Here is a 23,257-nt window from a genome sequence, read left to right as displayed (position 1 = left end):
GCCTGCTCTGCAGCTGTGGCACCTGGCTTTGAGTGCTGCGTTTGTCAGACCTCATCTGCCGTTGGCTTTGGATAGAGGAGTACACTGCCAAAGCACACCCTCCCTTCCCAGTGAGAGCCACATTCCTGGGTCACTCCCTTGCAAAACCTCTTTCCATATCCTGGATTAGTCTCATATCTCTAGGATTTGCTTTTCAACCCCTATGTCCCCTTCAAGTACAAATGTCCCATCTGGCTGCAGGACAGTGGATGCTTGGTGGTGATGTGCCTCCACAGCCACAAGGCCCAGAGATGCCACATGGACACCCCAGTCACACCAACAGCCATGTCCAACAGGGATGCCAGGTTGTCTCTGTTTGCTGCAGAGCTCCCAGGCCACCCAAGGTTTTCCCCCATGGAGTCAGGGGATGCTCTGCAAAATCCTGGCATCCAGTCTCTGGCCCCATGCTCTGGGCACAGACCTGAGGCGTTGGCACAGACACAAATGACATGATGCTGAATGGGACCTGCTGTCTGGGATCCTGCCGGACAGCATGTGCTGCCTGATTCTCAGTGTAGGGATTGCCGTGGCTGTGCCCTGCCTGATTCTCAGGGTAGGGATTGCCATGGCTGTGCCCTGCCTGATTCTCAGGGTAGGGATTGCCGTGGCCGTGCCCTGCTGCCTGGCTGGGCTCAGTGTAGGGATTGCCGTGGCTGTGCCCTGCTGCCTGGCTGGGCTCAGCCCCAGCCCACGCGCTCACAGTGGGAGCCCCATTAGAGCCTCAGTGGTGCCCTGGCAGGCTGTCAGCCCGCTCCAAGCCTGTCCAAGGAATGCTGAGAGCGAGCTGCCATGGTGTGGTATGACAGGGATGTCAGGCGTGGCTCTGGAAGGAATTGCCACCTGCTCATGGTTTCCCCTGCCACCATGGCTGAGCAGGAAGGTGCCAGGTAGAGGTGGGTGACAGCATGCCATGGGGCCAGCCATGTCATCTGCTCCCAGCAGAATTGTTACCTCTTAATTTTTCTTTATTGCTTTATTTCCTTGACCTTTTGCTCCTGTGAAAGGTATTGTGAAAAAAAAAATCCATGTCTGAGATTTTACTTCCGCAAGAAAAAGCTGCTGTCATGGTTTAGGAATGGCACTCCTCAGTTTAGTGACCCCTGCCCAAGACTCTCCCAAACCAGATCCTGCTCCCTTCCCCCTCCCACTTCTATGGCCTTCTTCCTGCTATGGAAATGCAGTTGAGAACTGGAGGTACAAAAATATGAGTTGAGATAAAAACCATTTACTGGACACAGCACTTCTGTAGAGACCTGTCGTAGCTCGACATAGGAGGAATTTAGGGAAGGGACCTCAGCACTCCCCAGCATCACACTGAGCCATGGGACAGGGGCACTATTTCTTCATGTGGGAGCAAGTGGTGGGTGGGGAGATGGATGAGGCCATGGGAGCCCCAACCACAGTGGGGCTGAGTTGGATCCTCCAGCACTGATCCATCAAGGATAAGCAGGGCTGGCAGCAAGGTGGGACCTGATCTCCTGGGAGAGCTAGACAGAGACCCCCTAAAGCCATGGGCACCACCCTGGGGGCCTGCAAGACCCTGGTGGATGAAAACTTGGGAAACCACCTGTGCCTCTACCCTGACTGCAGGCACTTCCTGCCCTCTGGCAGGGGCGTCTCCCTTTATTCATAAGTTATATACATGTAGATTGTAGAACATACACACGAATAGACATTGTAAAAGGATAAGATAAAGATTTAATAACACTCATTCAAAATATTTTATTTTGTTTATTAATTTGTACATATTTGCACTAAATATATAACACCAAAGTATATTTGCCCAAATATACTTTCCTCCTGCACCCTGATGGGCTGCCCTGGGTACCCCTGGAGTTGCATGCACCCTGGCTTCTCTGGAGGAAGCAGGGGTCTCCCTTGAACTCTCAGAACAGGAATTCATGATTATTTTATCCCTGGTGACACTGCTGGTCCTTTCAGCAAGCTCCACCGGTCTGCACTGTGGTGTGGTCTCATCCATCAGTGTCTTGAGCTGATGAAGGCTAAGCACAGACACAGCTGGCACTCATGGTCCCCAGCCCTTCCCTGCCACGAGGATTCTCCATCGTCGCCCTCTACCCATCAGCTCCAGACGTGCATTCCCAACCCAGTACTAAAGCTGCTACACTTGGCAGGAATGACCAATGAACTCTCACGTTTCCCTGGCAATAGGAGAGCAAAGGGGCTGCAGATTGCTCTGACTCACCCCTGCCCTGGGAATCATGGGTAAAAAGGGATGGGAAATTCCTATTTTATTTCCAAAGGAGCTGCTGATTTTGTAGGTGTCTTAAAATCTGGGTTCCTCACCTAGCCTCACCTTGTCCATGTCTTCTGAGAGGATGTAGTGCAGCCTAACCTGAGTGGGATAAAGCACATTGGGTTCCCACTGGGAAATCTTGGCTCCATCAATCACAAAACACTAGTTTCCATCATTTTTCCTCAGTAGGATTCTTACAGAGTTTTGCTTCTAAAGTGATCCCCACTGGGCTGAGGTCCCAGGAGGACAGATTTCACTTTATCTGTGGCTGGATCTCCCTGCACACACTGAGCAAAACATCCATTTCCACCCCTTTATTTACAGTCACCAGGTACCCTCCTGGCTCCATGTGTTGAGAGTCCCTGAACCCTTCCTGAAGGCACATCATGAACCAGATCCATCTGCTCTCCCACTTGCACTCCTGCTTCATTGACATTTCACATGTAGAAGCAGCTTCGTGTTCCCAGGATTAACTTTCGACTCCAGAAACTATGAATATCAGTCCACTGACAATGGGTTTCCTACTTATACATATTTTATTGCATTAAGGGAAAGACATCCGGCTCTGCAGTGTCTGCAAGTCGAGCCCCAACAAGATTATCCAGCACTTACCAGAAGTGCAAACAGCTGAGTATTACTGCTATGCTTTGCACTGTCTCACCTCAGAAAGGGCTCTGCTTGGGAATAAAAGCTCTTCCCAGGGAGCCTGACAAAGTCCTCATGTAGATAAATGATTAAAGAAAAAAGGCTTAACCAAGGGCATCGGCGTGCCAAAGCAATGTGCGCACAGCCGGCACAGTTTGTCCATCTGGGCAGTATTTATTTCTTATGGAAAGAGTTCCCAGAATTGTTTATTGCGAGACCTCCTGTGGCCAAAGAATTAGCAGTGTTAAAGAATCCCCCCTAGTCTATCGCAGAGGATGCTACATGCCATCCTTCTGCCACCCCTCTGAGAGGATGAGGAGCTGTGCAGTGCTCCACACTGATGCCCGGCTTTATGGATGGGATGAGACCCACTTCACCCATCAAGGGCTGTGCCTGCAGAGCTGGGCTCTCTCGAGCTGGCACTGTCCAGCAGTGGGCAGCTCTCAGTCACACAGGGAGAGGATTCTGTGAATTAGGGACCCAGCCCGTGGGTCCTCCCAGGCAGTAAGAGGTCTGGATGTGCTGGTGAGGGGGAGTGAGAGGCTGCCAGCTGTGCCCCCACCAGCACTGCCTGACCAGCATCCCCAGGCTCTTCCTCTGTGCCGGGTCACTGAGAGACCTGTCCCTGCTGCTGGGAGGGTGGGGGTCGCTGTCTCAGGTCACTCAGCTGCTTCCTCAGTGACTGTTGGGGAGGATGGAACAGGAAAGCCTTATCAATGTGATTTCCTGGCAAAAGATTTTGAGAATATAGAAACTATAAGCAAGATTGAAATGAAAGCAAGTTTTGAGATCCCTTAGTTACTGAACAATTGGAAAACAATGGTGTGGCCAGCTGAAGGTAATCCCCTCTTGATGAAACAATACCCTCTGCAAGCAGGCAGGTCCAAGGGTCACAGCAGACCCTGCCAGCTTGGCAGAAGGGGCCCAAAGAGGAGTTCTTAGGGTTTAAAATGTAACACAGTATGGTAATGTAGTGATTCTTATAGGCTGTATGGAAATGCTGTAGGATTTGTATCTTGTACTGGATTGGTTAGTGAGAATCAGAATATTCAACACAGAAGATTTATTATATTGTAACGGGAACTTTGCTCACTTCTTCTTCTTCTTCTTCTTCTTCTTCTTCTTCTTCTTCTTCTTCTTCTTCTTCTTCTTCTTCCCTTTCTTACTCACTTCTTCTTACTTTCTCACTCACCTACTTACTTTCCATTTACCCTCTTATGCTTTTACGTTCTTACTTCTCATCCTCTCTCCCCCTCTCTTCTCTCAGTCCTGCTCTGAGCTGTGTTTGGCAGCTCCCAGCAGGGCCCTGCACCCAGGCCCTTTGCAATAAACCCCAAGTTCCTGACCTGGCTGCAGAGATCTCTCGTCTCTGTCCGTCTCAACCGTGCGTGACCCCCGTCACTCCTACAAGTGACATCTCTAACATCTGAGAACATAGCAGGACTGTATTGTGGACATAGACAGGGCTCTCCTGATGGTCCCAAACACTGTTAAACAAGAACAACTGCAGTAGTAGGAGGAAGGAAAGTCTGCAAGGAAAGAAAAGAGCCCATGCTGGAAGATGAAGGAGTGCAGGGAGCCTGTGAGAATCGCTTGCAGAGTTATATGGGGTAAGTATTTGCCTTTCAGCCATGTAGATGGGGACAGACAGTCCTGCTGTGTCCTCAGTACAGCACCCTGCAGGTCAGATATCTCCTGCTCCCAATGTTCCAAGAGGACAATGACAACTTATGGCCAGTGACAACATGAAGGCACTAGGACAGAAGCATTAGGGAGGAAGGAGAGTCTTCAGAGATTTGCTGAGGGAGGGAAATGTGGCTGCACCTGGACTCAGGAAGAATGAACGTTGTGTCTCCAGCAGTGAGGGTGCAAAGTGTTTTTGTGATGAGGGAGAAGAGGAATCTGACCTCAGACATTTGCAAAGCTTCAGGGAAAAGAAAGAAAACTTGGAGGGCACAGGAGCTCTGCGTCTGCAGAGCAGTCTGCCTGCCTGCAGGATTCTTGACTGGAGAGTCAGGGGAATCTGGAGCCACCAGTATGGCACAGGATGACAAACTGGCCTTGAGGACAAAAAGGTTTCAGACTGTGTGGGAAAATATTGATGCTGTGTTATGTTGGTGAGACCTTTCTGGATGTTGCACAGGGAACCCACTTGAGGAGGAAGCTGAGCTGGGCTGTCAGGGTGCCTGAAGAGTGGAAAGTCCATTAGAGAAGATATGGTGCAACATGGTCAGCCTAGAGACGCAAATCCCAGCTGGGAGATGGCTGCATCAGAAAGGAGAGCCCTTTGCTCGAGCATGCTGTGGGCCACCCTGGAGCGGCAAGCCTGCAAGAGCTGGCAGCTGAAACCCAGCGCCAAAAAATTACTTTGACCCAGGAATCAGCTCCTTAGATCTAATGCATGAGGGTTTGGACATCTGTGTGGTTTCAATATACTCCTGGGTGTATATTGAAAGGGGAAAGGCTCTTCTGGGCTCACAACTGCCAGATCCCATGGCCAGTGGCACTTGGAAAACTCTGGGGTCTTACATGGTGCCTTTCCAGGAGATTTGAGGCCCAAAGTTCCCACTTAAGGGGGCAAATACAGGAGGTGTTTGGGATCCTCAACCCATTTGTCATCACTGAAAACTTTTCCCTTTACCTAGTATAAACCTATTTTAGCTACAATTCCGTGTTCACAGAGCCTTCAAGTTGACTTGATGAAGCAGACATGGAAAACTACATGGCTGGTCCACTGGAAGGTATCACACAGACACACCCATAACAAGACCCCTAGGGAGACCACCCACCCCCAGCTCCCTCCCTGTACCCTGTGATCTCTCCATAACCAAGGGCATACCAAAGAGCTGGTATCCCCAGGAGAGCACCACAATCTGGGCTACCTGAAAACCAGCCTGGTGTTGTGGTCTCTGGAGGTGGTGGACACAACCTCCCCCAAGAGCATCTTAGGCCAGTGCGTAGGAGCCACGAGAGCACCAGCACGCAGACAGAGACAGAGACAGACAGACAGACACAGGTGCGTGGTAGTGAAGACACAGGAGGGTCCAAGCATAGAGATCCCACACACTCTATCATACAGCAACACTAAAGGAACCCAGAGACAAAGGATGGTCCAGGGTATAAACACAGGAAAGAGGGGGTGGAGGAGCATCAGGGATCCAATGGTCTGAGGGCTCAGGGGTGGTATACTGGGAAGGGAACAATGGGGAATGCCAGGATGGATGGGCAGGGTTACACACACCAATGGGAAAACAGGGAAGGCAGAACTCTCTAGAACATGAACGTAAGGGTAAAAGGGGTGGGGAAGGCCGATGGGGAGGACAGAACTGGGATAAACTGGTGTAGTGCTGCAGAGTGCTGTGGGGAAGCCTCTTTCCTTGCCCTGTGAGGAGTGTCTGGAGCCTATAGTGCATCTTTCCAGGGCATTGGCATTGCCCTCTCCCCAGTGGGCTCATGGGCCTCCTCAGGAGGGTTCTCTGGCACCACTTGCCTTACTGGAAGTTCCAGTAAGTGGAACTTACAGTGCAGAGGTATGAAGCACAGCAGATTGTGTGTCCTGCCACCGTGAAACTCCTCTGCCTGTGAGCCAGGGCAGGAGAAGCCATCAGAGGTGCTGTGTGAGTGGGATGCAAGTGGCATCTTCATTTCACTCTTCGATAACTCTAGAGCTTTGCAATTACATGTCCTGATCTGATAGTCATTAGGGAATGATCAGCCAGTCATTGGCAGGGACTGTTTGCCTTTCTGCTAATTAAGTTGCATTTGATTTACAATCAAATCTAATGAATCAAGTGAGCTTGAGGCAGGCTCAAGGGAAGCACAGGCCAGCTCCACAGCCTTGCTGTTCATGAGGAGCCACATCCCAGGGACGCTGCCAGGAACGGCCCTGGCATGGGGCAATGAGGCACACGTGTGCAAGGTGAGCAGGGCTGTGTTTGTGGCAGGCACAGGGCTCCTGCCGTGCTGCTAGCAGGTGACCTGTCAGGCTGTGGGCTTTGAGACAGTGCATTGGGTTGGCATGGCCAGGCGATGGCAGGGGGAGCTCTAGGAATGGCTTCTGCAAGAAGCTGCCAGAAGCTTCCACCATGTCCAGCAGAGCCAATCCCTGGTGGCTCCAAGGATGGACATGTCACTGGCCAAGGCTAGGCCAGTTAGGAGTGGTAATGCCTCTGAGATTACATATTTAAGAAGGAAAGAAAGAGGCTTTTGTGCAGTTGTAATTGTGGCCAGATAAGAGCGCGGTGAGAATATGTGAGAGGAAAGCTCTGCAGACACAAAGGTCAGCAGAGAAGGAGGGGAAGGAGCTGCTCCAGGTGTTGGAGCTGAGATTCCCCTGAGCCTGTGGTGAAGACCATGGTGCCCCTGCAGCCCAAGGATGCCGTAGGAGTGCAGAGATCTACCTGCAGCTCCTGGAGGAGCCTATGCTGGAGCAGGGAGATGCCTGAGAGGAGGCTGTGACCCTGTGGCAAGCCCATGGTGGAGCAGGATTCTGGCAGGGACCTGCAGACCTGTGGAGAGAGGAGGCCACACTAGAGCAGGTTTGCTGTGACCCTGTGGGGGACCTATACTGGAGCAGCCTGTTCCTTGAAGGACTGACCCCATGGAAAAGTGACTCGCATTGCAGCAGTTTGGCTAGGACTGTTGCTTGTGAACTGGACTCACATTTCAGAAGTTCATGGAAAACTACTCCCCCATGGGAGGGACCCTATGCTGAAGCAGCAGAATGACTTCTGTCCCTGAGCAGTGTCCCATTCCTGTCTCCCTGCACCACTGTGGGGAAGAAGGTAGAGCTGGTAAAGAGGGAGGGGTGGGGGGAAAGGTGTTTTTAAGGTCTTATTTTATTTTTCATTATCCTGCTCTGATTTTGTTAGCAATAAATTAATATCTCTAATTAGAGCCTGTTTTGCCTGTGACGATGAGTGAACTATCTCAATCCTTATCTCAACTCATAAATCCTTTGTCATATTTTCTCTTCCCCATCCAGCTGCAGAGGGGACAGATGGAGAGGCTTTAGTGGGTGCCTGGGGTCCAGCCAGGGTCACTCACTACAGCCAGACACCCTGTGCTGGCATGGAGAGCTGCTCAGGCCAGGGCTCCTCTGGCTGCCAGGCCAGGAGAGAGACAAGGAGGACAAGGAGGACAGCCCTGGCTGCTGGCTGTGCACGAGGGGCAGGGAACAGCCCAGGGCACGGATCCCAGAGGGGCTGCTGCTCCTCTCCTGCACCTCCCGTCGCAACAGGAGTGTGGCAGCTTCAGTGTTTGGGGCACCGTGTGATTCCAACAGACCCCTGGATGTGTGTTGAGAGAGGAAAGGCTGTTCTGGGCTCACACCCATCAGACTCCAGCAGCACTTGGGGAAAACCCTGTGGTGTCACTCTGCACCATCCAAGGCAGAAGGACAAGCCTGGTTCTGATGTCTGCATGTTGCCTGAGTGACTCCTGCTGCGGTGACTACACCACCAGCTGGTGACTGGTGCTGCACCCGTCACATGCACAGGAACATCCAGGAGCCTCTAACACAAGACTGCTCCAGGCAGGTTGGTTGGGCACCCTTGCACTCAGGTGTTTTGGGATTGCCTAGCGCCCACAGGTCCCAAGCAGCAAGTGGGACCTGGGTCAGAGGCTGAAATTAAAGTGTCATCATTGTGCTAGCTGGTGCTACTTTTACAACCTGAGATGATTCCATACAGTCACATTTTATTTTTAAAAAAAGAAAAAATGAGAAGTCAAGAGGATTAACTATCACATATGGCACCGAGATTGTCTGGAAAGACCAGCTTAGCTTTCCTCTGAGTGCTTAAGCTGATATTAGCAAATACAAGCCCTAAACAACATTGGGAAGCCTAAATGGAACCCAGCATGATTGCATCAATTTAAAGAATCTGATTAGAAATAGCATAAACATTCTTTAACTTATTGAAGACAGCTGAAGGCAACACTGTTAGACAAACAACGAAGACACCAGCATCTGGCGCCTTGCTCCTCTGCTTTGAGAAATGACAGCTGCAATTTCTTCAAGGCTCTGGCAGCAGGAATTTATACTAGAAAATATTTGAAAGTAGCTGTTTAAATTCAAAGAAAAGAAGCGGATGGAAAAGTGAAGAAATCCTGCATCCACTTTGGCCAAGAGGAGCTTTGGTGGATCCTCAGAATGGACAATCTTCTCTGCAAACACTTCAGAAGTTCTGTCCTGCCAATGGAGAAGGGCAAGTGAGTAATAAGACGGAGGAGATGACATTTCCAGGCAAAACAACTCGAACATCACTGCAGCACCCCATCTGCCACTTACAATCCCTTTGGTGCCTTCTAGTTTTCACCAGACAATGAGAAGAATGTGCCAGGCTCTGCAGAGGCCCCCTCACAGTGTAGGAGATACTCACAATAGCTGCAATAAATGCCAGATTTCGTTGATGTCTTGGCAAACTATGACACAGGGCAGCCTGAATGGAACTTTTGCACAGGAAAATCACACCTCAGAAATATACCTCTCTGGAGGAGTCAACAAGATATAAGCGTTGGACATCCTCATGTCACCCGGCAAGTCCATCAAAGCTCGCAGGGGACAAGCTGGCATAGGTTAGGGAAGAAGATCTCACTAAGATAAATCACAGAATGATTTTGACTGGAAGGTCATCCAGTCCAACCTCCTTTCTCAAGCAGAGCCCCCCAGAGCAGTCACTCAGGATTGTGTCCAGACGGTTTTGAGCTCCTCCAGACATGACTCCAGACCCTCTTGGGCAGCCTGTCCCAGTGCTTGGTCACCCACCCAGTGAAGAGTGGCTGAGAGAAAGGCAGGAAAGTCACCCAGAGGGGTCACTGTGCTGACTGAAATATATCTGGTAAAACATCTCATCCACGTGCAGTGAGTGCCAGAGGGGGCAGCATGAGGAGATATTAGAAGACCAGAGAATAGGACAAGGCTCCATGAAAATCTCAGTTGTACCCCCACCTTTTCAGGGAGGTGGAGGTCCAGGTCTGGCCAGGCAGCCCCAGCAGGGACATGGCCTGAACAGGGCAAGGAGAGAGAGGGTGAGAGGGGAGGCTGGGAGGACAAGGAGGCTTGTCAAAGATTCAAGATATGGAGCAGCATAAGGAGCACGAATAGAGATGATCTTGCATCACCAGCAGCCATCAGGTGCTGCTCTCAAACTGCTCCTCAGCCACCAAAAGCTGTCCCCACACTTCCTTTGCCCCAACACCCTTCTGCCGTCTCCATCAGTTTTTGGGCCCCTGTGTCTGGGCTGATCCTCACTGCACCAGCGTGGTCCCCACCAGCCCTGGTATGTTTCCATGGCCCTTGGCTGTGCAGCTGAAGATGGAATCAGCATGACAAGCAAAAGGGAGAGCAGAGGCAAGTGAAGCTTCTTGCTGCAGGATGCCACCATTGCTGAGTAGGTGCCTAAACCCAGGAAGCCCTTAGGAACATTCAGGGAAGAAAAGTCCCTTTTAATCAGATATATGATGACATCTGGCCAGGTTTGTGGGGGGATAAAGGAGTATTGGATGAACTGCAGAGACAGATGCAAGCTTGATGGAAGGGCTGAGGGACTGTGGAGTGCTGCATGGGGACCCACCGCCTGCTCTGCACGGATGGGACTCACACCCAGCAAACACTGAACTGTCAGCTTGTGTGTCCTCACAGCCCAGCTCCAGCAGGGCTTTTCTCTGTGTGCTGCCCAGAAACCACAGGCAGCTCTCCAGGTTTGGCTCCAGAGGATTCAGACAGCCATGTTCCACAACAGCTTGCAGTGGGGCAGAGAGGTCCCAAATCTGAATCTTGCCCTGCCTTGGCTCAACCTGAGCTGCTGGATGAGCTCCTGGGGCTCCCAGGGGGCAGAGAGCTGCAGCCACTGCAGGGCAAGAGGAGGAGAGGTGGTGGGTGGTGCGGGTGGATGCAACCCTCCAAACCCTCTCAGTGGCCTTTTCCATGCAGCCCCTCTTGCCCACAGCCCACAGGACTCCCAGCCCCACTGCACCCTTTGCCTTATCTCTGCCTGGCCTGGTCCTGCCCCTCTGGGAGGCACCCAGGAGGGAAAAATCTTGTGGCTCTGAAACTGCCCTCACTTGGGCAAGCTCAGCTGGGATCACTCCTGGCTGTTCACCATCCACAGACCCCAGGGGGACAACAGGAGAGACCACAGGCCCCAGCACCCCAGGTTGTCCCCAGACAGCTACACCAACACCTGACGAGAGTTTCTGTTTATTTGGCAAAAAGCAGGGACTGTGTGCTGGAGGAGCAGGGACTGTGTCAGAGTCCTGACAACAGAGCTTAGAAGAAGGATGGTGGAGCAGGAGCCTGGAGCTTCAGAGCATGGGTCTTGGCAGGAGCATCCACAAGCCAGTCTGCACTCTCTGGAAAACAGGTGGGAGAGGTGGTGTCTGGGTGAGGCAAGGAGACCTGTGGGACTCTCCATTAGGATCAGTGCATTCTTCTCCAGTTCTCCCCAGATTTGTAGGGTGAGGCACCTCCAGCAATGGATTTCTAGTAACTCCTACAGCTGTATGGTGAGAAAAACACAGGCTAGGGGGGCAACAGCAAATATGGTTTGCATGGTGAGACACCAACCCACTCTGGCCAGATTTGCCAGTCCACAAGCCCAAGGTCCCTTGGGCAGGAGCTGCTGTCCTGGCCCTCACTGCTCAAAGGGCTGGACAGACATTTCTCCGGTGGTTTCAGCTCACGTGCCCATGTTCAGTGCCTGGCACATCCCACTGGGGGTCTCTGGACACTGCTCCTTGGGAGTGCCTGGGCACTGCTACCTGGGGGCCCCTGCTGCAGAGAAGTATCCAAAGGAATGGTCCTACCTGTGTGCAAGCTCCAGCACCAGCTCAAACCAGAGGAATTCAAAGAGTTCTTGGTGGCCCTTGCCTTGGGGGCACCAAGAAGGTAAATTTCCGGGAGAGAACATTGCAAACACCAATTTGCACTGTGGCAACTCACCTACGGTTCACCAAGTCTGCATTCCTCTGTGGAAACAAAGAGAAAGCCTAAGTCTGGCGCTGTGGTCTGAATAATCCCATTGAGCACCCAAAATAGACTGCTCAGAAGACACTTGTGGGTTTCTTCTTGCTCATTGTGCCCAGCCAGAGCACTGCTGGCTGCCAGCACTCCCTCCTGCCAGCTCAGACCATGAAGTGGTGGCACTGATGGGCTGAGCTGGTCCCTGCCTGCATGTCCCTGCATGGGCAGTGCTCACCCTGCCTGGGCAAAATCCAGATTGTCTCGTCGGTGAAGCCATTCAGCTTGGCAAGTCTCTTGAACAGCAACTTGATTTTGGGTCTCACCCACTGGGTTTTGCCTAAAGACAAAGACATGAGTTAGCTCCAGGCTGTGCCTGACCCTGCATCTCCTGGGAAGCTGGTGAGTGTGTCCACCTGAGGGTGGGATGGATGGCAGTCCCTGGGAGAAGGCTGGAGGCACTGGTGAAGGTCCTGGAGAGCAGTGGTGGCCAGGCACATGAGACACCCCACCCAGGATACAAGATGAGCCAGAGGTCCTGACACCAGTGCAGTGACTCCTCTCTTGGTTCCTGTCCCCACTGATTCTGTTCTGCCTGTGCAGCAGGACCCCCACCCTCCACCCTTCTCCTCCAAGAAACCCAATGCCATGGACTGGCAGCACAGTGCTGGGAGCCTGAGCCTAATGCCAAAGCCCTGCTCCTTCCCTTCCCTGGCACACAGGGAACACACGCAGTCCCTGCCCCACTCCTGCACCTCACCCGGGGCAGGAGTGGAGAGAGAACATCCCCTGGCTCCTGGCCTTGCAGGACCCTTGGAGCAGCTCAGCACTGCTGGCTACGCACTGTAAAGTCTCAGCATGTGCAAGGTCTTCCCCTCTTTCTCTCTGGTGGCAAAGACAACCATGTAGGAGCTGCCGTCGGTATCCACCAGCCGCACCGTCTTATTGCCTCTGTCTGCAAAGGGATGTGGAGAAAAATTAATTACCTCCTCCTGGAAACCCCCACTCTGCAAAGGGGCTGTAAAGAGCACGAAGCCCACCAAGCCTGAATTTCCTTGATATCCCCTCATCCTGGTTTCCCCTCTTGCTAAGGCTCCTCAGGAAGCCTGGGGAGCCCACAGACCACAGCAGAGAAGAAGGATGGGGAAGCGAGGGCAGAAAGGGCTGTGAATGGTCAGTGCAGGCTATTGGCCAGTGTCAGACTGCTCCTGGGCTGGGAATGATGCAAAACCACCCTTGCTCCATCCCCTGGGAACATTCACTCACAGCCCCTTTGCAGAAGGAACCTGCTTTTCCCTAGGGTTTAAACTTGGTCTCAATGTGTTTATCGCAGAGGGAGGGACTGGGGGGTCTGCCACGCTGCTGGGCCACCAGCCCTGGGGTGCAGCTGGCACCTGAACACAGAGGGATGTCTCAGCCAGCATGCCGGAGGGGCAGGCAGTCCTGAGGGCCATGTCCCCAGGAGCAGCCAGCTGCTTCAGACAGGGATGGTGGGACATGCCCCTGTCCTGTCCCAGGAGCCAGGCACCCCCACTCACCAGAGCTGTAGTATTCACCCGGGCTGCCTGTTGGCTTGTAGATCGATTCAAACTTCATACATCTCCCAGGGCTGCAGAACAGTGAAGGATGCTTCAGCTGAGGGGAAGGGACTTCCTCTCCCTTCTCCCCTCCCCTGTTCAAGGGCTGCTATCCCAGATGTGAGGCTTGCTGTTCAGAGATGTGATGGTGTGGCCAGGGCAGGAGGGGACAGATACCACCCTTAGAACAATGGGTACCTGGGGTGGCAGGGGACAGTGCTGGCACCTGGGCATTATCGATGCCCTCACTCATGCTCTGAGCTTCTGGGATGAGGCTGGGTCTGCTGGGAAAGTTGTAATTGTAGGGTCCTGTCCCACCCTCTGTGGTGGCACTGGTCCTGGCCAGTGCTGTCCTGAGCCTGCCCTAAAGATGGGTTGCCCACAGCTGTCCCAAGCCCCTGGTGTTCCTGTCAGAACCCCTGCCCAGATCTTTGGTGAGTGCACTGAGGTGGAGACCCGCCAGTGAAGGTCCAGGGAGGGGTTTGGTAGTGAAGCCTGTGGAGAAAAGCATGTGGGGCTTACGTGGGAATTGCAAAGGAGACCTTCAGGTCACCATCCCCCCGGACCTCAATGCTGGCCATTGCCATCTTCAGCTGGTCCTTTTTTTGGAGGTAGCTCTCCGAGTCAGAGGCCATAGCAGTGATGTACCATGTCCCTGCAATCTGGCAGTGAGAGCAGGCTGTGAGTCCAGAGGAGCAGTCTAGAAAGTCTCCTCAGGGACCAAGCCAGGACAACCTCAGTCCATGGAACATCTACATCCCATCCAGGCAACAAAATTCCCTTAGGGACACCTATGCAGGAGCTGGGTGGCTGTCCTCACCTTGTGTGTCAGCAAAGCAAATGGTGGCTGTAGTGACCCCAGCTGTCCCCAGTACCAAAACACCTTTACAGTCCTCCCTGCTCTGCTGGTAACTGGAGAACAAGCCCTTCCCCTTCCCCTTCCCCTTCCCTTCCCGAGATGCTGAGGGTCACCTTGCTCTCGTCCGGCTCCGCCGTTCCCGGGTCCCCAGCCTGCACCCGCCACAAGCACAGCAGGACCATGCCCAGGCTCAGCCCCAGAGTCCTCATCTCGCCTCAGCTCCTGTGCTCTCAGCCGTGGGATGGGGAGCGGTGCCGCCGCTGTCGCATTTATAGCTCCGCGCTGCCGCCCCCGCTGGAGCCGTGCCGGGCCCCAGGGAACGCTCTCGGCTTGGCTTGGGCAAGGGGTGGATCCGATCCGCAGGGCAGCCAAGGGTCAGCAAAGCCCTGCGGCAGAGAGGGGCTTGTGCCTGCCAGCCCCAAAACGGAGTTACAGGAACCGTTGCGCCACTGCTGAAATTTGGGATTTCCCCCGTTTTTTTAGTTGCTTGTGAAAGAACAAAGCGAACGGTTGTTTTCCAACGGGCTGCCAGGAGGAGCAGGAGGTTCTTCCCGGCACCGGCCCCGGGGCAGCCCCGTTGCCCAGCTCACCAAGGCCCTCGGTGACCCGTTCTTTTTCTGGAACGTGCCCCAAGGCAGCTGCCGGGATCCTGCCCAAACCCAGCCCTTCCAGGCTCAGCCTGACCCGCGGTGCCTGCGCCGGCCTCCCACCTTCGCTGGGGCCCGCAGGGTCTGCCGAGCGGGCGGCACCCTGAGCAGCGCGGGCAGAACAAGGGGTTCGTGTCGCTGTGTGTCCCTCCTGCCCAGAGTGTGATGTCCCCTGTGGCCTGGCTCTGCCAGGCTTCTGGGGTCACAGCCCAACATCTGCCTGGGCACCGAGGGACTGCAAGGCAGGGAGGCAGAGGGGGGACCAGAGACTGCCTTCACTGTGCAGGAGGTGGAGGCAGATAAAAACTGCCCTTGGGGCTCATGGCAGCACGGCCTTGCTTTGGTGAGATGGGGGACCAAGGCGGGTGGCAGGCATGTGGGTCCCAGTCCGGCCACAGGCAGCCCTGGTGCCACCCCATTCCCAGCTGGGTGGCCTGGGAGAGGACTGAGCAGGGAATGGGGTTTCTGGGGGTGTCCCTGCAGGCAGCACTGGGCAGCCTGACTGCTTCACCCTATCTGCCCAGAGCTACTGACCTCCCAGCTAGGCTGTGCCAGCCCCTGTCCACCCTGGCTCCATTCTTCCCTCCCCTGGCAGCTGCTCCCCTGCACTTTCCCCATCCTCTGCTCCCCATCCTCCCCATGCTGGGCACAGCAAACATCACATCCAGGGAGCCCCTTAAAACCTGTGGGGGCCTGACAGGAAGGGTCAGCTCCAGAACTGTTGGGCTCAGGGTGCCTGGGGACCCTGGCACCACCTTGCTCCCGTCAACAAAGCACCGAGCTCTGGGGCAGCTGCTGCATCTATTTATTTAGGAGGTTGATGGTGATCCTGGTATGGAGCAGGGGGTCTGCCAGAGCCTGAAGGATGGGAAGGAGCACCACGGAGTGGGGCGCAGAGCCCATAGTCCGCCAGGTCTGGAGGACACGTGGCCCTTCAGCTGCAGAGGGAGGACAGGCAGATGAATGGTCAGAGCAGGGCAAAGCCAAGGTGACAGAGCCCCGAGGCAAGTGGGGGATCCCCCAGGGCCTGCAAGTCCCTGCTCAGCCCAGGCCATGCTGAAAGGGAGTCACAGCTTTCCCTGGCCACACTCACCTCATGTCCCTGGTGCATTGATCTGTTGGAAAGCAAAGAGAGGGGTGAGTGTGCAGCTGGCAGCACCCCGAGCCCCTGCACAGTCTGCACGCAGAGGGGCCGCAGCTGCCACCCTGTGCCCTTGGGCCACTCACCTGACTTGGGCAGGATGGCCAGCATGTCCTGAGTCAGGCCCATGGTGGGGATGAGCTCCATGAACTTCTGCAGGAGCTGGGGGCTCACGTCCTGCTCCCTTGCTGCAGCCACAGACCCAGAGTGGGGGCTGGTGAATCCCAGCAAGGAATCCCAGCAAGGAATCCCAGCAGCCAGCCCCACACTGGGGCTCCAGGTACTGCGGGGCAGCAGCTGAACCCCAGGGAAGGGCCAAGGTGAAGCCATGAACACGCAGGGTGGACTCACAGCTACCCTGGGCTGGCAGCAAAGGGTCACAAGCCGCTTGGGATCAGCGACCCATTTGTTTGGGGTGGTTTGGGGTGGCTGGCAGGCTTGGGATGCTGCAGCTGGGCTTGCACACTGCAGGGGTTCAACCCGCAACCAGCTGGGGATTACTTTAGTGCAAGGTTTCATTCACCCCAAAATTAATTCCCTAGGTGATGGACATGGGGTGCTGCTGGTGGTGGCCCTGGGTAGTGGTGGGGAGCCCAGTCCCTGCCTGCTTCTGGTGCCCTCATCCCTTTCCAGGAGCCAGGTCCCCACTCCCAACATACTGAGGAGCTGCAGCGCCGTGCTGGGCTCTGCCTCGCTGTGCTGGACCTCGTGCAGGACAGCGTAGTGGCTGTAGTCTGTCTCCATCACACACAGATTCCTCTTCTCTTGTGCTCCTAAGGACCCCAGAGGTGACAGTCTGGGTAACATGGTACAGTCTGAGCCCTCCTGGGCCCTGCTGAGGCCCACAGCTCAGTGCTCAAACCTCAAATTTGCCTGAAGGCCATATGAGGAAGGAACCCCTGCTCAGTGTGGAGGAGCCAGGTGCCCACCCACCCACAACCTCTTGCTACGCCATGAAGGCAGAGGGGCCAAGCCCACCTCCCACTACTGCCGAGGCATGGGGGCTGGGGATGCCCTCTGTTTCGGGGTACCCATGGCTCCAAAGCCCCTCTCCACACATACCCATGTAGCGCCCCGCCTGCCCACTCTGCTGGAAGAGCAGCTCAAACTCTTGGCATTTGTCCATCCTGGAAAAGGAACATGAAAAAGACAAATGTGACCAGACCCATGGGAAGGCAGCAGGGTGAGATGGGCCCAGCCTGCCCAGGGGGATGCACTGAGGCAGAACTGGGCAACCCAGAGCAGTGGGGGAGTTGCTGTGGGGGGAGAAGGGAGTTCCTGCCCACAGGAGAACACAGTGAGCAGGATGGACACTTACAGGGGTAAGACCAACTTCATGGCCAGGTCCCCTTCTGGTGTGAAGCTGACGATGGCCATGGATGACTTCATCCCATCCTTCATCTTCAGGAAGACGGAGCAGTTGGAAGCAATGGCTGTGACATGCCAATCCCCTGCAAACTGCAGCGGGACATCACCAGTGGAATTTGGAAAAGTTGTGGGGACCTGCCAGGGGGACCTGCACTCCTCCATTAGGGGGACTTGGAAGCCCACGGCAGAAATTTGCCAGGGGCTACAGCGGACCTGCCACTCTCTGTGGGGACCTGTCACCCTCTTCAGGGACCAGTCACCATCTGTGGGGATCTGCCCTCCACCATGGGCAACATGACAGCCCACTATAGAAACCTGCCAGCTGGTGGTGGCAGACCTGCCACCCTCTGTGGGGAGCAGCCAGGCAAACATGGGGAACTGCCACCTTCCTGCACGCAGAACACCCTGTCCTGCCCTATACGAAGAGTACAGGTGCAGCACCTGGTCCATGTTCCCTGGGAAAGCGCCACATGCTTGCAGACATCATGGCCCCACGTGCTGGTGTCCGTGCGGTAGGGCTGTTGTTGGTGCTGGACACAGTTCCAGGACTGACCTGGTTTTGCACAGGCTCTCCTGGGAGCTGCCCTGGAGCTGGCTCAGGGATGGGGCTGGCAGGTGCCCGGGGGTGCAGCACAGAGCCCCTACCCCAGCCAGCCCCTCCAGTCCAGGCAGGATGTTCTGGGCAGCACCGTGCTGTGCTTACCTTCTCGGTGTCCAGGTCCGGCTGCACGGGCACCTGGGCTCCTGCCTGCAGCAGGCAGAGCAGGGCTAGAGCCAGGCTGGACAGTGCTGCTGCCATCCTCACCCTGGAGTGGATGTGGGCAGGAGAGGTTGCACCCACTTTATAGCCCCCGCTGCTGGCAGCGCTCCTGCCCACGCCAGCTTTATGCAACAGGTTACACAAGAACCGGGGTAACCTGTGCCTGGCTTAGGTGACAGTGCTGGCCCTGTCCCCCCCAGTTCCAGATGAATGCAGCCTTGTGTGAGACCCAGCCCAGAGCACGCCAGGACCCAGTGCTGCCCCGTTTCTGCTCTGTACGGGGAGGAATGTGACATGCACCCCAGGGGCCCCCTCCTGGCTGTTCCCATTGGTTCCAGGGTCCGTCAGTGGTGGGACGGATCCTGCCTCAGGGTCCTCAGTGCCAGAGAATGGTTATGTTGGTGTTCTACCCCAGGCTGAGCCACAGCCCAGCGCCCTCAGAAGGGTTCTTAGGCTGGTAGCAGCAGGCTCAGACCCCACTGCTGGAGAGGGTCCGGGTTCATGGGATGGAGCCCAGGAAATGCTCAGGATCAAGCCACACCCAGAGCTCACAGACATCCTTCTTCTTCATGTCCATCCTTCCCCAAGGCAGGGAGGTCAGGGGAGCCCAGGGTGCCCAAGGAGCAGAGGGGGAGCAGATGCCCAGGGGTCCTAGACTCAGGGACCCTTTTCTGGGACAGGCCAGGTTCAGTGGCCAGGCAGCACCATGGGGCAGGGCTGTGAGTGCACCTGGGGTCTCACCCCAGCAGCTCCATAGCCAGGAGCTGGGGTCAGCCCTGACCACTAAGCCCAGTCCCAACCCTGTTGGCCATGCTCTCCCCTGCCCATTGCCTTCTTTGGGCCTGCCCCACAACAATCCAGCAGGCAAGGGCTGTTTTTTTATGGGCTTTAATGGAGACAGGGATACAGGTGTGGATTGTGAAGACAGGGAGCGAAGGCTGCTGTGGTTCTGGGGGGCCACTGGGGGTCACATGGGGCAGGGTGGTCACCAGCTTGCGTTGCTGTTGGGGCTCGGGCTGGCAGCAGCTGGTGGCTCTGCCTGGAAAAGATGAGGGACACCAGGTAACACACAGGGGTGACATGGGCCTGCCCAGCCTCACACTAAGGGGGTAGACGCCCCACAGGGCTGGGTGGGGGATCCCCAGTCGATGTGAGGAGAGCAGCAACTCAGGGAGGGGTTGTGGAGGGGCTGGGGGCTCTGTGGGGTGATGTGGCTTTAAGCATCCCCACATCATCCCACAGGGCTGGTCTGAGCCCCAGTGAAGGCAGGACTCACCTAAGCAGCATCTGCCATGCATTTGTCTGCAGGAGGAAGAAACAGGGAGATCAGCTCAGCCCCCCTGAGGGATCCTGAATGGGGGCACCCCATGGCTGGCCCCATGGAGAGGCAGGGACAAGCCAGCAGGGTCTCCTCCTTCTCTCCCCCTGTGGTATCTCACCCCCTACTCCCCGCCACCATCCCTGCGCTCCCAGGCTCACCCGTCTGGGGCAGGATGAGGATCTCATCGTCGGTCAGGCCCTGCTCCCTGGAGAACTGGGTGAACATCTCCAGGCGTTCGGGACTCAGCCCCTTTGTCCGGCCTGCAGCCAAGAGCAGGGTGAGAGGCAAGTCCCCCCATACCCCCCAGCACAGGGGCACAGGCAGCCCTGCAAGGGGGTCCTGACCCAGCCATCATCCCCCTAAGGTCACCCCAGCTTGGGAAATGACCCTAACCCTGCCCTTCTCTCATGGGAAAGACAGACATCCGGGGGGCACGGACAGCATGGGGGTCCTGGGGCAGACATACTGTAGAGCAGCACCATGGTGGAGGGACCAGTGCTCTTGGAGATCTGGGTGGCCACCAAGGCGTACTCATCATAGTTGGTCTCCACCACATGGATGTTGTGCTTGCTGCCCCAGCCTGTGGGGAACACGGGGCACAGCTCAGCCCTGAGCTCCAAATCAGCCACAAGGCAGAAGCAGGGACAGCAGGGCAGGGAGCATGTCCGGGGCTGCCCCACGGAAGCTGAGCACTCACGTGGGCTGGTGTAGCTGAAGCGCCCCGGCTGCTCTGTCTTGGTGTAAAGACTGTTCCTCGTCACGCACTGGTCACCCCTGGGAAGCAGAGCAGCAGGGGATGCACCAGTGGCCACCCCCAGCAGCCCCTCCCCACTCACCCGCTCCCCATGCCCCATACTTTGGGTAGGTGGAGGTAACTTCCAGATTCCCCTCTGCTGTGGTGGAGATGATGGTTGTGCACATCTTCATCAGGTGCCTCTTCTCTTTGAACCAGTTAGAGTTGGAGGCCAGGCCGATGCTGTACCATCTCCCCGTGAGCTGCACACAACCTCCACTCAGCCCCAGCTGGGCACAGACCCTGTCTCACCCCCCAGCCCCCACCAGCCCCAGCCTGGGCCATGTCCCTCTCTTCTGGCAGCCCATTCCCTACAGCAGGACAGCATCCCAAGGTCGTCATTTCACAGGGAGCTGCTACAGCTCTTGGCAACCACAAAACTCACGAACAAGGAAATCCCTGTTTCATGACATGTCCTTCACTGCCCTTGGATGTTTCCTTCCTCTTCACCCCAAGCCCAGGGAATGTGACAGGACTGCCTGGCTCTGAGATACCATTTCCATCCATCTGGGGGTGTGAGGATGGGTCAGGACGCTGGGTCCAGCATGGCTCATTCCATTCTGGTGTATGGAGCCACCAGTGTGATGCCCCTGAGGGAAACTGCCCACCTTGGAGAGCAGCTGTGCTGGGATCAGCCTTGCAGCACATCCCAAACCCCTGTCCTTGCAGGAAGTGCCTCCTGCCATCCTCATCACCTGTCTGGGGTGATTATGCCCTCCAGGACCTTTCCAGGGGAGAAGGGATGTAGGGGATATCCCAGCACAGCAGCCCTTGTTTTTTTGTGGCCCTGGGCTGGGGTTTTTACTGGGGAGGGAGGGGTTCCCATGGCCCATCTCTGTGCTGTCAGACTGAGATTGCATTTCTCTCTCTCCCTGTGCATCCACCCCCACTCCGCAGCACAGCAGCAGCTCGGCCCCATGCCCAACCCAGGGTCCTGCCCCACAGCCTCGATGCTGGATCCCTTCCAGAGCCACCAAACCCAGGCGCTGGGAGGTCCCCAGGATGGGAGGCTGCAAGTGCACCAGTGCGAGCCTGGCCCCCATCCACCTGCACCACCCCCTCCCCACATTTTCAGGGCAAGGATCCCCCAAAACAGCCCAAACCTCCACGGAGGTGATGCCGGTTGGCCTGGGTCACCTTGTCCTGCTGGAAGTCAGCCTGGACAGGAATGCTGTCCTGGGCGTGCAGTGTCCCGAGCAGGGCCAGCCCCAGGATGCTGAGCAGCATGGTCTGCATGGCAGGGCCGAGCCGAGCTGAGCTGAGAGCCGGAGGCAGAGCGCTGCAGTGCTGGAGAGTCTGGCGAGCCCCTATTTATGGCCAGGCGTTGCGGGGCCCCCGGGAGCCAGCCCTGCCTCCCCCCGTGCCGTTATGCAAGCTGGAGCAGCAAAGAGCGCTGAAGCCAAAGGGCAAGCAGGGGATCCTGTGAATGCTTCCCTCCTGTTGATATGACATATTTGCTCCAGGGTGCCAAACTGCTCTGCAGTGAAAACAGCCAGCGGCCAGCACAGGGGCTGCCCTGCCCCCAGTGCTGCCAGGCCAGCGTGGGGAGCAGCCACGGAGAGGGGCCAGCGCGGCCCCATCCACACGGGGAGGCCTCACTCGGACCCAGAGTGGGGCTTCAGTGAGATGGAGGAAATGTCCAGTGTCTGCCAGGTCCCAACCCAACCCATGAGACTCGACACCTGCATGTGCTCTTACAAGACACCTCGCTTTGCCTTGACTCAAGTACCTGCATCACCCAAGGAAGTATCTCTGCTGGCCTTAGCTTGGGGTGCGTCCCACTGGTGAGCCGGGGAGCCCCATGTTCACTCCCCGGGGACCAGCATGCAGCCAGATGCACCCGAGAACCTGACACCCCACTCGCTCCACCACCCTGCACCCTTACACAAGAGGGGCTGGAGATGCCCTTGCCCCTTGGTTTGGGGTCACCAGTGGGTACTAAGGTGCCCCCCTCAACGCCCCTGCAGAGTGAGAGCAGCGGATGTACGCTGGGCGCCAGCAGCAACGCCCATGGGTCTGGCAGGGTTTGGGCAGGGCTGGCCATGCCGGGCAGAGCCCCAGTCCCGCGGCGCAGCCCTGCCAAGGCGCTTTACGTAAGGAGCATGTTTTCAGAGCAGCTGGTTTTCCCCTGGCAGCCCCCCCTGCACATTCCCTTCCCCGCGCCCCGCTGCGAGGCCGCCCTGCCCTGCACACCCCGCGCCCGCCCCGCCCCGCGGGCTTAGGAAAACAAAACAAAAGCTGAGCACGCAGGGCTGGACATCACGAGAGCCTGGCTGAGGCCTCGTATGCTGGGCTGGGGCTCAGTCTGCCCCGGAGCTCACCCTCAGGGTGCTGGGGGAGACTGTCTCCATCGGGCACAGGGGCAGGGAACACCCGGGCTGTCACTGGCACTGTCACTGCGGCAGGAACACAAAGCCCCCTCTGCTGCCAGGTACCCCCAGCTCCCTGCCCAGGGGCAAGGAGGGGGTGCCCGATGGATATCCGGGTGGTGCTCGGCTGTCCTGGGTGTGGCAAAGCTGGGAGCCAGCCCAAGGACCTGGGTGGCAAAGCTGGAGCACTTGGGGGCACAGGGGAACACCAACGGTGGCAAGGGGCACAAAGAGCAGGGCTGGGGGCAGGACGGGGTATCTGGGCTGTGGATACCCGCGGGGGCTGGACACAGACCTTTGGGCATAACCTGGGTGTTTGCAGCCAGAAATGGTTTAGCCCCAACGACGGATGGGCTGAGCCGGTGTGAAGGGTGTGGAGAATCCTTGGGGACCAGCCCAGCTCCCCGGGGCTCTCCACTTCCTCCCCGATCCCCCTGCCCGGTGCAGCCCCTTCGCAGCGCAGGTAAAATGAGCTGGATGCTCACAGCCCAGCTCTGTCAGGCTCGGGGGCGGCCGGGCCGG

At 56.4% G+C, this 23,257-nt stretch overlaps 3 protein-coding genes across 5 annotated transcripts; all 3 read right to left on the bottom strand.

Annotated features, from left to right (window-relative positions):
* Positions 1-11,125: 11,125 nt before the first annotated feature.
* LCNL1 (lipocalin like 1) lies at positions 11,126-14,662 on the bottom strand. Of its 2 annotated transcripts, none has more exons than XM_058818352.1 (7): positions 14,450-14,662; positions 14,000-14,139; positions 13,439-13,509; positions 12,745-12,855; positions 12,139-12,240; positions 11,883-11,908; positions 11,126-11,439 (listed from the first exon to the last, which is right to left on the bottom strand). In XM_058818352.1, the coding sequence occupies exons 1-6, from the start codon at positions 14,543-14,545 to the stop codon at positions 11,883-11,885; spliced, it is 546 nt and encodes a 181-aa protein (XP_058674335.1). In that variant the 5' UTR covers positions 14,546-14,662; the 3' UTR covers positions 11,126-11,439. The 2 variants fall into 2 exon arrangements, with proteins under 2 accessions (XP_058674335.1, XP_058674334.1); XM_058818351.1 differs by having other exon boundaries at positions 11,126-11,293; positions 14,450-14,661.
* A 1,106-nt stretch (positions 14,663-15,768) lies between these two features.
* Positions 15,769-18,829, bottom strand: LOC131567037 (lipocalin-15-like). The gene is made up of 8 exons (XM_058818519.1): positions 18,805-18,829; positions 18,196-18,374; positions 17,443-17,582; positions 17,187-17,251; positions 16,784-16,897; positions 16,211-16,312; positions 16,077-16,098; positions 15,769-15,921 (listed from the first exon to the last, which is right to left on the bottom strand). The coding sequence occupies exons 1-8, from the start codon at positions 18,827-18,829 to the stop codon at positions 15,918-15,920; spliced, it is 651 nt and encodes a 216-aa protein (XP_058674502.1). The 3' UTR covers positions 15,769-15,917.
* Positions 18,830-19,126: 297 nt separating this feature from the next.
* Positions 19,127-21,719, bottom strand: PTGDS (prostaglandin D2 synthase). Of its 2 annotated transcripts, XM_058818386.1 has the most exons (7): positions 21,504-21,719; positions 20,430-20,569; positions 20,271-20,347; positions 20,040-20,153; positions 19,732-19,833; positions 19,529-19,554; positions 19,127-19,291 (listed from the first exon to the last, which is right to left on the bottom strand). In XM_058818386.1, exons 1-6 carry the CDS (start codon positions 21,600-21,602, stop codon positions 19,529-19,531), a joined length of 558 nt encoding a protein of 185 aa, XP_058674369.1. In that variant the 5' UTR covers positions 21,603-21,719; the 3' UTR covers positions 19,127-19,291. The 2 variants fall into 2 exon arrangements, with proteins under 2 accessions (XP_058674369.1, XP_058674368.1); XM_058818385.1 differs by having other exon boundaries at positions 20,040-20,347.
* Positions 21,720-23,257: the final 1,538 nt, after the last annotated feature.

The sequence above is a fragment of the Ammospiza caudacuta genome, chromosome 21 (assembly GCF_027887145.1).
Source record: "Ammospiza caudacuta isolate bAmmCau1 chromosome 21, bAmmCau1.pri, whole genome shotgun sequence".
NCBI lineage: Eukaryota > Metazoa > Chordata > Aves > Passeriformes > Passerellidae > Ammospiza > Ammospiza caudacuta.
Note: the sequence above shows the minus strand (reverse complement) of the source record. Positions and strands in the feature narration are given on the sequence as shown.

What these genes read in the sequence shown, in the direction of transcription:
- PTGDS (XM_058818385.1), bottom strand. Translation starts at nt 21,602, where the DNA reads ATGCAGACCATGCTGCTCAGCATCCTGGGGCTGGCCCTGCTCGGGACA. An exon ending in GTTACCTCCACCTACCCAAA is followed by an intron (nt 20,348 to 20,429) that starts GTATGGGGCATG and finishes TCTGCTTCCCAG; the next exon opens with GGGTGACCAGTGCGTGACGA. An exon ending in CACCATGGTGCTGCTCTACA is followed by an intron (nt 19,834 to 20,039) that starts GTATGTCTGCCC and finishes TCTTGGCTGCAG; the next exon opens with GCCGGACAAAGGGGCTGAGT.
- LCNL1 (XM_058818352.1), bottom strand. Translation starts at nt 14,545, where the DNA reads ATGAGGACTCTGGGGCTGAGCCTGGGCATGGTCCTGCTGTGCTTGTGG. An exon ending in GCACATGCTGAGACTTTACA is followed by an intron (nt 12,241 to 12,744) that starts GTGCGTAGCCAG and finishes CTTTGTCTTTAG; the next exon opens with GCAAAACCCAGTGGGTGAGA. An exon ending in CTGGATTTTGCCCAGGCAGG is followed by an intron (nt 11,909 to 12,138) that starts GTGAGCACTGCC and finishes TTGTTTCCACAG; the next exon opens with AGGAATGCAGACTTGGTGAA.
- LOC131567037 (XM_058818519.1), bottom strand. Translation starts at nt 18,829, where the DNA reads ATGGACATGAAGAAGAAGGATGTCT. An exon ending in CATGAAGAAGAAGGATGTCT is followed by an intron (nt 18,375 to 18,804) that starts GTGAGCTCTGGG and finishes TGTTGCATAAAG; the next exon opens with CTGGCGTGGGCAGGAGCGCT. An exon ending in CGGACCTGGACACCGAGAAG is followed by an intron (nt 17,583 to 18,195) that starts GTAAGCACAGCA and finishes GTCCCGCTGCAG; the next exon opens with TTTGCAGGGGATTGGCATGT.